Source organism: Neophocaena asiaeorientalis, unplaced genomic scaffold, assembly GCF_003031525.2.
Source record: "Neophocaena asiaeorientalis asiaeorientalis breed wild unplaced genomic scaffold, Neophocaena_asiaeorientalis_V1.1 scaffold92, whole genome shotgun sequence".
Lineage (NCBI taxonomy): Eukaryota > Metazoa > Chordata > Mammalia > Artiodactyla > Phocoenidae > Neophocaena > Neophocaena asiaeorientalis.
The window spans coordinates 4028847-4042907 of NW_020174057.1; the positions used below are offsets into that span (position 1 = coordinate 4028847).

Genomic DNA, 14061 nt, shown 5'->3' on the forward strand with positions numbered 1-14061 from the left:
TATTCCTTTCATTTGTTTTACATGTTTGTAAACTATGACTTGAGCCTTAAATGAATTGGCTATGCTTAATTCTCTTTTTTTTAAAAAATAAATTTATTTTATTTTTGGCTGCATTGGGTCTTTGTTGCTGCATGCCGGCTTTCTCTAGTTGCGGCGAGCTGGGGCTACTCTTTGTTGCGATGTGCGGGCTTCTTATCGCAGTGGCTTCTCTTGTTGCGGAGCAGCGGCTCTAGGCGCGCAGGCTTCAGTATTTGTGGCACGTGGGCTCGGTAGTTGTGGCTAGCGGGCTCTAGAGCGCAGACTCTGTAGTTGTGGCGCACGTGCTTACTTGCTCCGAGGCATGTGGGATCTTCCTGGACCAGGGCTCCAACCCGTGTCCCCTTCATTGACAGGTGGATTCTTAACCAGGGAAGCCCTATGCTTAATTCTTAAAATGTGAAGGTACTCTACTAGTAATTGGCTAGTAGGCACATGTTGATTGTCTTTAACTTCTACAGTGATTATAAGTAATAACAATTTAGGAAATGTAATTCACATTGTATTTGAATAATTACTGTACTTTTTTGTAGAACTACAGTCTCTGGAACAGCAGTTAGAAGAAGCCCAAACAGAAAATTTTAATATTAAGCAAATGAAAGACTTATTTGAACAGAAAGCAGCCCAACTTGCCACTGAAATTGCAGGTAAATTAAATCAGAATTATTTAGCCAATATATCAGTCTCATTACAATTTTGCCATTGTATATCCTAGAAATAAACATTGTATTTTAGTGTGATAAAGCATTTGTTATAGATTGTGGTGGTGATTACAGGCATTTAATGATAATAGAGTTGCTATATAAGTTATTTTGTTTGTTTTCCCACCTCCTTTCAAAGGACTGATTTTCTCTGTAAAATTCTTCTTGAATTTTAGAGAAGATGAATTTTCTTTTGGGGTATGCTTAAAGATTAACAACTAACATTTTGAACAAGTTAAGTAATATAGTACACATTTAACATTTGGTTATGCTGACAATTGCATATAATTTTTTAACTACATATACATGCTTTTAGGTAATATATTGTATGTGATTAAGTATACGTTAAAATGCTAATTAGTAATTTATCGCTGTGTGGAATTTATGTAGACAAAGACATTTGATCATTTAAAGTTTATCATTTAACACCAGAGGGCAGACAGCAGAAGCAAGAAGAACTACAGTCATGCAGCCTGTGGAACAAAAACCACATTCACAGAAAGTTAGACAAGATGAAAAGGCAGAGGGCTATGTACCAGATGAAGGAACAAGATAAAACCCCAGAAAAACAACTAAATGAAGTGGAGATAGGCAACCTTCCAGAAAAAGAATTCAGAATAATGATAGTGAAGATGATCCAGGACCTCTGAAAAAGAATGGAGGCAAAGATCAAGAAGATGCAAGAAATGTTTAACAAAGATCTAGAAGAATTAAAGAACAAACAGAGATGAACAATATGATAACTGAAATGAAAACTACACTAGAAGGAATCGATAGCAGAATAACTGAGGCAGAAAAACGGATAAGTGACCTGGAAGACAGAATGGTGGAATTCACTGCTGCAGAACAGAATAAGGAAAAAGGAATGAAAAGAAATGAAGACAGCCTAAGAGACCTCTGGGACGACATTAAACACAACAACATTTGCATTATAAGGGTCCCAGAAGGAGAAGAGAGAGAGAAAGGACCAGAGAAAATATTTGCAGAGATTATAGTTGAAAACTAACCTAACATGAGAAAGGAAATAGCCACCCAAGTCCAGGAAGCACAGCGAGTTCCATACAGGGTAAACCCAAGGAGAAACACACTGAGACACATAGTAATCAAATTGGCAAAAATTTAAAGACAAAGAAAAATTATTGAAAGCCAAAAGGGAAAAATGACAAATAACATACAAGGAAACTCCCATAAGGTTAACAGCTGATTTCTCAGCAGAGACTCTACAAGCCAGAAGGGAGTGGCATGATATACTTTTAAGTGATGAAAGGGAGGAACCTACAACCAAGATTACTCTACTGGGCAAGGATCTCATTCAGTTTCGATGGAGAAATAAAAAGCTTTACAGACAAGAAAAAGCTAAGAGAATTCAACACCACCAAACCATCTCTACAACAAATGCTAAAGGAACTTCTCTAAGTGGGAAACACAAGAGAAGAAAAGGACCTACAAAAACAAACCCATAACAGTTAAGAAAATGGTAATAGGAACATACATATCGATAATTACCTTAAACATGAATGGATTAAATGCTCCAACCAAAAGACACAGGCTCGCTGAATGGATACAAAAAGAAGACCCATTTATATGCTGTCTACAAGAGACCCACTTCAGACCTAGGGGCACATACAGACTGAAAGTGAGGGGATGGAAAAAGATATTCCATGCAAATGGAAATGAAAAGAAAGCTGGAGTAGCAAGACTCATGTCAGATAAAATAGACTTTAAAATAAAGAATGATACAAGAGACAAGGAAGGACACTACATAATGATCAAGGGATCAATCCAAGAAGAAGATATAACAAATATAAATATATATGCACCCAACATAAGAGCACCTCAATACATAAGGCAACTGCTAACAGCTGTAAAAGAGGAAATCGACAGTAACACAGTAATAGTGGGGGATTTTAGCACCTCACTTACACCAATGGACAGATCATCCAAAATGAAAATAAATAAGAAAACATAAGCTTTAAATGACACAATAGACCAGATAGATTTAATTGATATTTATAGGACATTCCATCCCAAAACAGAAGATTACACTTTCTTCTCAAGTGCGCACAGAACGTTCTCCAGGATAGATCACATCTTGGGTCACAAATCAAGCCTCAGTAAATTTAAGAAAATTGAAATCATATCAAGCATCTTTTCTGACCACAACACTATGAGAGTAGAAATGAATTACAGGGGAAAAACATAAAAAACACAAACACATGGAGGCTAAACACTACGTTACTAAATAACCAAGAGATCACTGAAGAAATCAAAGAGGAAATCAAAACATACCTAGAGACAAATGACAATGAAAACACCATGATACAAAACCTATGGGTTGCAGCAAAAGCAATTTTAAGAGGGAAGTTTATAGCAATACAAGCCTACCTCAAGAAACAAAAATCTCAAACAACAATCTAACCTTACACCTAAAGGAACTAGAAACAGAAATCTCTTGCATTCCTATACGCTAATGATGATCTGAAAGAGAAATTAAGGAAACACTCCCGTTTACCATTGCAGCAAAAAGAATAAAATACCTAGCAATAAACCTACCTAGGGAGACAAAAGACCTGTATGCAGAAAACTATAAGACACTGATGAAATAAAGATGATACCAACAGATGGAGAGATATACCATGTACTTGGATTGGAAGAATCAATATTGTGAAAATGACTATACTACTCAAAGCAATCTACATATTCAAAGCAATCCCTGTTGAATTACCAATGGCATTTTTTACTTAACTAGAACAAATCATCTTAAAATTTGTATGGAGTCACAAAAGACCGCGAATAGCCAAAGCAGTCTTGAGGGAAAAAAATGGAGCTGGAGGAATCAGACTCCCTGACTTCAGACTATACTGCAAAGGTACCGTAATCAAGGCAATATGGTACTGGCACAAAAACAGAAACATAGATCAATGGAACAAGATAGAAAGTCCAGAGATAAACCCACGCACCTATGGTCAACTAATACATGACAAAGGAGGCAAGTATATACAATGGAGAAAAGACAGTCTCTTCAACAAGTGGTGATGGGAAAACTGGACAGCTACCTGTAAAAGAATGAAATTAGAACACTCCCTAACACCATACACAAAAATAAACTCAAGATGGATTAGAGACCTAAACGTAAGACTGCACACTATAAAACTCTTAGAGGAAAACATAGGAAGGACACTCTTTGACATAAATCACAGCAAGATCTTTTTGATCCACCTCCTAGAGTAATGGAAATAAAAACAAAAATAAACAAATGGGACCTAATGAAACTTCAAAGCTTTTGTACAGCAAAGGAAACCATAAACAAGACGAAAAGACAACCCTCAGAATGGGAGAAAATATTTGCCAACGAATCAACGGACAAAGGATTAATCTCCAAAACATATAAACAAGCTCATGCAGCTAAATATTAAACAAACAACCCAATCCAAAAATGGGCAGAAGACCTAAATAAACATTTCTCCAAAGAAGACATACAGATGGCCAAGAAGCACATGAAAAGCTGCTCAACATCACTAATTATTAGAGAAATGCAAATCAAAACTGCAATGAGGTATCACCTCACACCAGTTAGAATGGGCATCATCAGAAAATCTACAAACAACTGATGCTGGAGACGGTGTGGAGAAAAGGGAACCCTCTTGCACTATTGGTGGGAATGTAAACTGATACAGCCACTATGGAGAACAGTATGGAGGCTCCTTAAAAAACTAATAATAGAATTATCGTATGATCCAGCAATCCCACTACTGGGCATATACCCTGAGAAAACCACAATTCAAAAAGACACATGCACCCCAATGTCCATTGCAGCACTGTTTACAATAGCCAGGTCATGGAAGCATCCTAAATGCTGATTGACAGACGAATGGATAAAAAAGTTTTGGTACATATATACAATGGAATATTACTCAGCCATAAAAAGGAATGAAATTGGGTCATTTGTTGAGACGTGGATGGATCTAGAGACTGTCATATAGAGTGAAGTAAGTCAGAAAGAGAAAAATAAATATCGTATATTAATGCATGTATTTGGAACCTAGAAAAATGGTACAGATGAACCGGTTTGCAGGGCAGAAATTGAGACAAAGACGTAGAGAACAAACGTATGGACATCAAGTGGGGAAAGCGGCGGGGGTTGGGGGTGGTGGTGGGATGAATTGGGCGATTGGGGTTGATACGTATACACTGATTTGTATAAAATTGATGACTAATAAGAACCTTCTGTATAAATAAATAAAAATAAAATTCAAAAAGTAAAAAAAAATAGTTTATCATTTAATGTAATCAGAAGTATAATTTTATTGTATATATTTATGGTTATTAAAGGAATGTGAATTTGAATTAGAGTGATATATAGATATATACTGGAACATACAAGAATTTATAAAACTGTTCTTCCCTAGAGTTAATGTCATGTCTTTTGTGTAACTATCCTTAATTAGATGTAAAGTCAAAATATGATGAAGAAAGGAGTCTTCGAGAAGCTGCTGAACAAAAAGTGACCTATCTAACAGAAGAATTAAACAAAGGAGCAACTATAATTCAAGATCTAAAGACTGAACTGGTAATTTAGAAGCCATTTATTAGAATGTACCTTATTTGAAATTGAAAAATTAAATGTATACACTGATGAAACATTTTTGGAAGTACAGCTTGAGTAGAATGGAGGAAAGAAAAAAATTCCCTTTTGTTTTACCACGTAAATGTATATACTTTATATGATTTTTAAAGTAAAAATGGAATTTTATGACACATAATTTATGACTTTAACATTTTTGTTGTTTCTATCTTAATATCGTGTCTTTTTTAGTAGTTTCCATATTTGCATCTCTGATCTTACCATCCCTTGAACTTCAGTTGTATAAATTTATACTTTTCGGGTACTTCTGATTGCATTTCTAGCTTTCATTTCAAATTCAACAAGTATAAAATCAAGTCATCCTGTTTCCTCTGTAACTGTATTTCTGTCATTGGTACCATATATTTTCATCACTCCCCCCAGGCTTAACAACTTTGGATCTGTCCTTGCCTCCTTTCTGTCCTTTATTTAGCACTCAAGAAATATATGAATAAATGAATCAACTGTATTCAACCTGCAACAAACCCAAATTATGCTTATACCTGTTCCTTTTTCATGTTATTGACCAGTTTCCTAGGATAAAAAAAATGAAGGAATTTAGCATTTATCAAGTGATTATCATCACCAGTGGGTATACTTTGTGAAGGAAAGGAAAGCAATTAAAGTGCTAAGGATAATTGTGAATTTGTGATTTTGTACCTTGAGTGGTAATACTATCAAGTATAAGATAGAGCGGGAAAAGGAGAGGGTGGTTGGGGGAAGACATCAGTGTTTGATGTTTGGAATCTAGTAATTGATATTAAAGATTGTTTTATTTTGATTTCTTAGTAATAAAACTATTTTAAAAATGTGTGTTGGCCTTCCCTGGTGGCGCAGTGGTTGAGAGTCCGCCTGCCGATGCAGGGGACATGGGTTCGTGCCCCGGTCCGGGAAGGTCCCACGTGCCGCGGAGTGGCTGGGCCCGTGAGCCATGGCTGCTGAGCCTGCGTGTCTGCTCTGCAGCGGGAGAGGCCACAGCAGTGAGAGGCCTGCATACCACAAAAAAAAGAAAAAAAAAAAAGTGTGTTATTTTAGTTTCACTGTGATTTTTTATTAAAATGTGTTGTTTCACAGCTTCAGAGACCTGGAATAGAAGATGTTGCTGTGCTTAAGAAAGAACTGGTACAAGTTCAAACGCTAATGGACAACATGACCTTGGAACGTGAGAGAGAATCTGAAAAACTCAAAGATGAATGCAAAAAGTTACAAGCAGAACATGCTCACTCACAGGTAATGAAGTTTAGTGCACTTAAATGAGATTTATGTTAACTTGTTTAGTGTGCACTCTTGAGTGAAGCCAGAATTTTTCCGAGTGAACCTATAAAGCAGTATTTGCCTTTCTTTCATCTGGTCTGAGTAATATTTGTATATAGTCAATATGGTCTGATAGTCAATATTTTTAATATCTGCTCTATGAAGCTAGAGCCTTAGAGAAGAATGTTTGCATACAAGAGTATTATTCTGTTTAATAAATGATGTATATTGTATAGAAATTATATTTAAAGTTAAATTTGCTCCAGACTAGTCAGTAAGTAGTAATTAAGTTTATTTCAATTTGGTAGGGGTAAAGGAAGTATGATTTCATTGTCTTCATTTGTATAACCAATGTTGTTTAGAAAAAGTATTTAAGACTTATTTTCTATTCGACTTCTTTTTCATTTATCAGTTATTTAATTTTGTGGTTGAAAGAAGTCATAAAAATCATCTAGTCTAACACTCCATCCAGGAATTCCCTTTATAGCATCTCTGATAAGTGATCTACAACTCTTGCTAGGTGGTGTAGGGGGTGCATATTTCTTCCTAAGTCAGCCATTCCATTGAGTTGGCATTTGTTTCCCTATAATTTACATGCACTGGTTCCAGTTTTCAGGAATTAAACATAGTAAACTGTTCTTTTCCACATGAAATATTTGAAGACTGTTCATATTTACTCTGAGTTTTTTTCTTTTCCAGGATAAACATTCTCAGTTTCTTGTACTATTTCTTGCATGACTTTGGCCTGTAAATCCCTTATATAATTATGTCAGCATGTGACAAACTCTAGGATGTGTAGTAAATATATTTGCTTAAAAATGCCTTTGTCCTTCCTACTGTATCATAGGAGGTATTTTGTTATAACTAGTACTATGTGTAGTTCTTAAGCTCCCATATATTATGTGGACCTCTGTTTTTCATGTTTTCAGTTTAAAAAGTTGTTATAGTGACATTTCAACTTGCATCTCTTTCTTAGAGTTTTTCAGCTGGTGATCTAAAAGCCACTCTATTCATAATTAGTAACTTATTAATGAGCTATGGAGTATAAATATTATAGATAACCCATGTCATCCTTTATTTTAGTTCCTCCTATATCTTATTAGTGGAGGAATGGTGAAAGTTTATGCGTACAACATGCATAGGCGTGTGAGGCTTTATGATGCTTAACATTTCAGACTTTAAAGTTTATGAACTTCAGGTGCAGATTTCCCAAAAGTGATCTTTGTAGCCCAATGACACATAGTACCACAAATTTTCAGATAATTCCAGGGAGTTCATGAATTTATCAAAGCCAATAAAAAGCTTCTAATGTGTAATCAAGGAGAGGCTGAATCAAAGAAGTCTCATGAGGTAAAATCCCATCCAGATAATGCTTGTGTAGAAATTTCTTTTAACCCTGTAAGTTAAGTATTAAGTTTGTTTTATATTTAAGGAATCTGGGCTCAATGAGGTTAAATAACTTGTTCAAGGTCATGCACCGAACATAAAGAAGCTTGAATTAGAACTCAAGTTTGGTCTGAAACTCGTGTTCTTTCTATATCATGTTATTTCCCATTTTAGGTGGTCTGGTGATTGCCTTAGAAGTAAATTTGTGCTATTAATCTTGATCTAATACTTATTTTTATTACTTTTTATATCTTGACATACTGTATATTTGTATTGAGTATAGCTTAAAATACTTTTGAGTTGTGTCTAATACCATTTCCACATGAAAAAAAATTACTGTCTAAATATTCCATCTCATTTATTTGTTTATAACTGTTTTTAGCTTCTGCTTACTCCTTGAAAACTGGCATGTATTTTATTAATTTAGTAAAATTCATTTCTATTTATTCTCAGTTAAGTGTGTTAGTGAATTATATAACTTGAACTTAATAGAAAAAAAAACTATTTTATATATTACTGCTTTACTGAACCTAAAAATTGGAATCAGAAACAAAACAGTCAAAGGAATTAAAGAAACTAAAAATATAATGATTTGTTTGGTATTTCTAGTTGAGGCTCAAGATATACAATCTGGTATTATACATTGTTAAGTATGTTCCATTCCTTTCATTAAAAATATAACTTATGAATTCATTGACATTAAAAAATCTAGATATTTTAGAAGGCATATAGAAAAATAACTCATTCTAAAGCATTTAAAAGTACTTTTAAAATAATTAGCTTTTCTTTAGATCAGAAATTAAGGTTAATAAAAGGATTATTCCTAAAAATCTACATTATTAAACATATCAAAGCTGTCATCAACTTATATTTGGTGTTGTCTTTAATGGAAATGATTTTTTAAGAATTTTATTTGTATTCCAGATATACTTATTGGAATCCCAATTTTTAAAGCTAATAAGGTTATAAAGAGATGGAATAAGTATGATTATACTCATGCATAGTTACTAAAGAGAGCATTTAAGTATCATTTAAAAGTAAGCTATATAAGAGATCAGATTTAGAGGTGTGTTTGGACTTTTTATTGTATGTTCAATGTGTACTTTTGTCAGTCTTGTCTTCCACCTTTCATCCATCATTTTATTTTATTTTTTTCTGCTTTCTAATGGAGATGCTTAAACTTGAGGTAATGTGTTTTTGGAAGGCTTTTAATATTAGTACTACTTTTAATAGCACCATAGCACCATATGGCAATTTTGTGTTTTAAGGCAATCTCAGAACTTCAAACATATGCTCATTTTTGTTTTATTAATCAAGCAAATTTTTAACCATCTTTAAAATGATTATTTACTAAAACTAGTAGAATATTAGGACAATAATTATAATCTTAAAGCACTAGCAGGTTTGCGTGAAATATTTTTCCTTAATTATTTTGTAATTTAAAATTTTTTAGTAAAAATTCGATGTTAAATTCAATAACGTGGCTTCAAGGAAATGCAAACTATTTTATAGGGTCTTATATACTGTTTCCTTGTGTACAGATATCTAGTAACTTCTTGGAGATAGAATCACTCATCCCTTTAGCGAGTATTTTTTGAATGCCTGAGTGTCAGCAACTATTTTATATGTGGGGAATACAACAGTGAATAAGATACAGTGCCTGCTCTTATAAAGCTTATATTCCTTTGTGGAAACCAAATATATAAGTAAACCAAATCATGATAGAAAGTCAGTTAATGCTAAGTGCTATATAGAAAAACAAAACAGGATATGGACAGTAGTGGGGCTGGCAATAACGTGGGACAATGTTAGATAGAATGATCAGGGAAGGTATCCTCAAAGAGGATACATGGGAGAAGAATGAAGTAAGCAAGAAGCAAGGTGAAGAATTGGGAGCAGCATTCCCAGGAAGTGCAAGTGCTAAAGATTTCTAGCCACATATGAGCTTGTCCTATTAACTAGTGAGGACTGTCTGTGTGATTTGAAGAACCTTCTTTTTGAATTTCACCCAGTGATACTGCTATAGTGAATGTATTTATTTCCTTTGAAATTTTGTCTTCAGTCTTTATTTTTTTTTAAATAGAAACATATGATCACTGTCAAAAATTAAAACGACTCATAATGTGCAGTAGAGAGAGTGAAAGTGTCCTATAATTCACTCCTGTTCCTCCCCTTCCCCGTAACTAAAATGTACCTTTAGGTGTATACTTTTCCCACATCTTTCTTTTTTCCCCCCTTGAGTAAAGTGAAAAATTTTAAATGCTTGCTTTTATATTTTTAAAAATTCTAGTTTAGAAGCATATACATATTTAGTGTACGAAGGATACATTATAAAATTATTTTTGTTACTGTATCTAAAAGGTATAAGATATAACAAAATAATTTTGGATACACTTGCTTTACATTTTCTTTGTTTAGTTCCTTTTATATGTTGGCATTTATCAGCAAGATAGATACTAGATAGATGTTACACATGGCTAACTATATCTTATAAACTTTAATGTGGAATCATGGTATTTTAATGAAATATACTCAAAATTTGCATTTTAATACACTGTTACTTATTTCTGTTTGTTATGTGTGGAATATTCTAGTAATTCCTTTGAAAGAGAGTTAGAAGTAGGGATTTAAATATGACAATTTATTTTCCTGTGTGATAAGTAGGCATTTGTACTACGTGATTAAAACATACTAATTTAAAGTAGCTGGATTGTTCCTAATATTTTTATTAACATCCATAATATTGCTGATGGAAAGTGATTCTGAGGTTCAAAGTTGTTAGACATAGCAAATTGAAATAAACTTCCAATACTTATATCCATTTCAACGTTACATGACCAGTTCAAGACAGAAAGTGTTTAGGATACACTTTTTACTTGAACACAGTTAAAAATACATGAATATTTAAATATTTTCTTTGAAGTATATTTTATATACATGTTTTCTTTAAAAAATCAGGTCATAAACATCTCAGACATGCTGTCATTCCCCAAAACATTTTTGAAACCTCTTTTTATTGACTTTAAACCAGTTTGGAAAGCACTCAAAAAACTAGTTTCATTAATTTATGGTTATTAAAATAAGCCCAAGTGCTTAATCATTCAGTTCAGTTACCTTGTTTACTAGTTTGTTTCTAAAACTTTATACCTTCATCCATTATCCTTATCCCTTCATCCACAGTGGATTTGGTTTTATTATAATGAGAATCCTTTAACAAAAAAAAGGGCCACACATTCTGGAAGGCTTTCCAAAAGAAGTAGCAAAAGATCACTTGGCATTATTGTCACAATAAATTAGTAGCCTTCTAAGATTTTTTCCTTGAAGATGAAAGTACTCGTAATGTATGGTATAGGTAATTGCCGATGTGTTCATTTTAAAAAATTAAGAAATTTATTGTATTCATATTATAGTTTATTTACTGATGAAGAATATAGGCAATGAAAATAATTGTAATGTTAAGAATGTAAAAAGTAAAGCCAGTAAGCAGTATTAGAAATGAAAAAGTTCTCCTGTTAATATCACTTGCAGGAAACCATACTTAAAAGGCAGTACTTAGTCTCTCTCTAGTGGTTGAAGCTTTCATGTATAGGAAGCTTGTATTTCTAGGCTCTTTGCTTATTTCTCTTACCTTATTTATTAAATGATTAAACCATTGTTTTCATAATAGACATTAATTTTCATTTAAACAATATTAAATGCATTAAAGCAAATTCATACCCAGCTATTATTCATGGTCATAGAGTGATCCAGGTTAATGAAACTATATATAGCTTCTGTTTGATAACTTCTTTGGACAAATACTTTTCATTACAGTCCAAAAGATGAATCACCACTTTCAAAGGTATTTCTATGTTGGTTGTTGCATTTAACATGATTTTGAAGTAAAAAAAAAGGCTGTGCACAGAAACTGGGAGAAAATATAGACATAACTTGCATATCCTTTTTAAATTCAGGAGGATTAAAGCATAGAATTTAAAGCCAGTAAATTCAAGTTTGCAGTTTGGTGCTTACTTCAGACACATAAAATAGGATGTCAGCTTTTCATTTCATGTATTATTAAATAAATGAAGTTGTATATTTTGGATAAATTTTAAAAATTAATTTTCAGCCAGAAAAGATGTAGAGCTGGTAAGATAAAGAATCAGGTTGAAATTTCTGAGTTATTTCAGTTCAACAACGATGACAAAAATGTATGTAATCTGAAAACCTTTGGATGCTTTCATTTCCTTTTTCATTTTAGTTTACTCTAATTTTCTTTTTTTCCTTTTAGGCCACAATAGACCAGCTGAAGAGTGAACTTGCCAAAGGCCCCCAGGAAGTTGCTGTGTATGTGCAGGAACTACAAAAACTTAAAAGTTCAGTTAATGAATTAACACAAAAAAATCAGGTAAGAATTTAAAAACTACATATAATGGTGAATTGATTTTATAGATCTTAAACTTTAATCTTGTGTATGTTATTTATATATTGGCACAGTACAGTATGACTTGTTCTGTGTGTTTTTTTTTTAAGTGTTATTTACATTCACATTGTTATGCAACTAATTTCAGAAGTCTTTTCATCTTGAAAAACTAAAACTCAACACTCATTAAACAACTCCCCATTCACTGTCTCCCCTGCCCCAAACCCCTTCTACTTTCTATATCTATGAATTTACTGTTCTAAGTAACTCATATGAGTGTAATCATACAGTATTTGTCTTGTTGTGTTTGGCTTATTTCACATAGGATAATGTCCTCAAGGTTCATTCATGTTCCTGCCTTTTTAAGGTTATATTACATTGTATGTATATATTGTATTATCTATCATCTGTTGCTTCCTTTTGGCTAGTTCTATTGTCAATAGTGCTGCTTTCAACATGGGTATACAAATATCTATTTGTGATCCTGCTTTCATTTTTGGGGGGGTAGATACCCAGAATTGGAATTGCTGGATTGTACTGGTAATTCTATGTTCAGTTTTTTTGAAGAAATCACCATACTGTTTTCCATAGTGGCTGTATCCTTTTAAATTCCCATCAACGGTGCACAGGGATTCAACAGTTTCTTCACATCCTTGCCAACATTTGTTATTTTCTGTGATTTTTATTTGTCTTTTTTTTGAGTGTTAAGGTGGTATCTCCTCATGGTTGATTTGCATTTCCCTAATGATTAGGAGGTTGAGCATCTTTTCATATGCTTGTTGGCTATGTAATTTTCTTTGGATTGTTTGTGTTTTTGTGTTGAGCTGTAGGAATTCTTTATATGTTTTTGTTATTAACCCCTTATCAGATATATGATTTGCAAATATTTCCTCTTAGGTTGCCTTTTCACTCTGTTGATTGTATCTTTTTATAAAGGAAAAACACTCCTGTGTGTCTCTACTCTCAATACTGTACTACACCTTCACTTCTGACATCAGATGTGAGGATGTTCCGTATATTAACAGTTCTCAACACCAGCTGGGTGTCCTACAGTTTAGCTCAGTTCTTAAACTGCTTACCTGGAGCTAGCATCGGATTCCACAGAGGAAGGGTGCAGTCCTGCAGGGCTGCCTGAGCACCCCAACCCCACCTCCGCCACACATCCCAATTCACACACCAATTGAAAGTCCAGCTTGTTACTTGTACTTCTGACCAACTGGCTATATAAATGGGAGGTTCCCAATCCCCTGCCTCCGGTGTGATTAATTTGCTAGAGTAATTCACAAAATTTGGGAAGACATTTTACTTACTAGATTACTGGCTTATTATAGATGACCATAACATAAGAACAGTGAGATGGAAGAGATGCATAGGGCGAGATATGTGTGAAAGGGTTTGAAGCTTCCATGCTTTCTCTGGGTGCTCTCCATGTGTTCACCAGCTCAGAGTTTCTCAAAACCCTTTCCTTCCTACACAGACATGATTGATTAAATCATTGACCACTGGTGATTAATTCAACCTTTAGCCCCTCTTCCCTCCCTGGAGGTCAGGGTGGGACTGAAAGTTCTAACCCTTTCTTCAAGGTTGGTTCCCCTGGCAACCAACCCCCATCATTAGGGCTTTCTAAAAAATCACCTCATTAACACAAACTCATAGGT

General features: G+C 33.8%; 1 protein-coding gene across 1 annotated transcript in view; it reads left to right on the top strand.

The window, feature by feature from the left end:
- The window catches only part of EEA1 (early endosome antigen 1), a 97025-nt gene that overhangs the window by 21746 nt on the left and 61218 nt on the right, over window positions 1–14061 (top strand). Inside the window, exons 7-10 of the mRNA XM_024754377.1 lie at window positions 570–683; window positions 5186–5307; window positions 6436–6591; window positions 12272–12388. Coding sequence (XP_024610145.1) covers window positions 570–683; window positions 5186–5307; window positions 6436–6591; window positions 12272–12388 — 509 coding nt within the window. The remainder of the gene's footprint in view (window positions 1–569; window positions 684–5185; window positions 5308–6435; window positions 6592–12271; window positions 12389–14061) is intronic.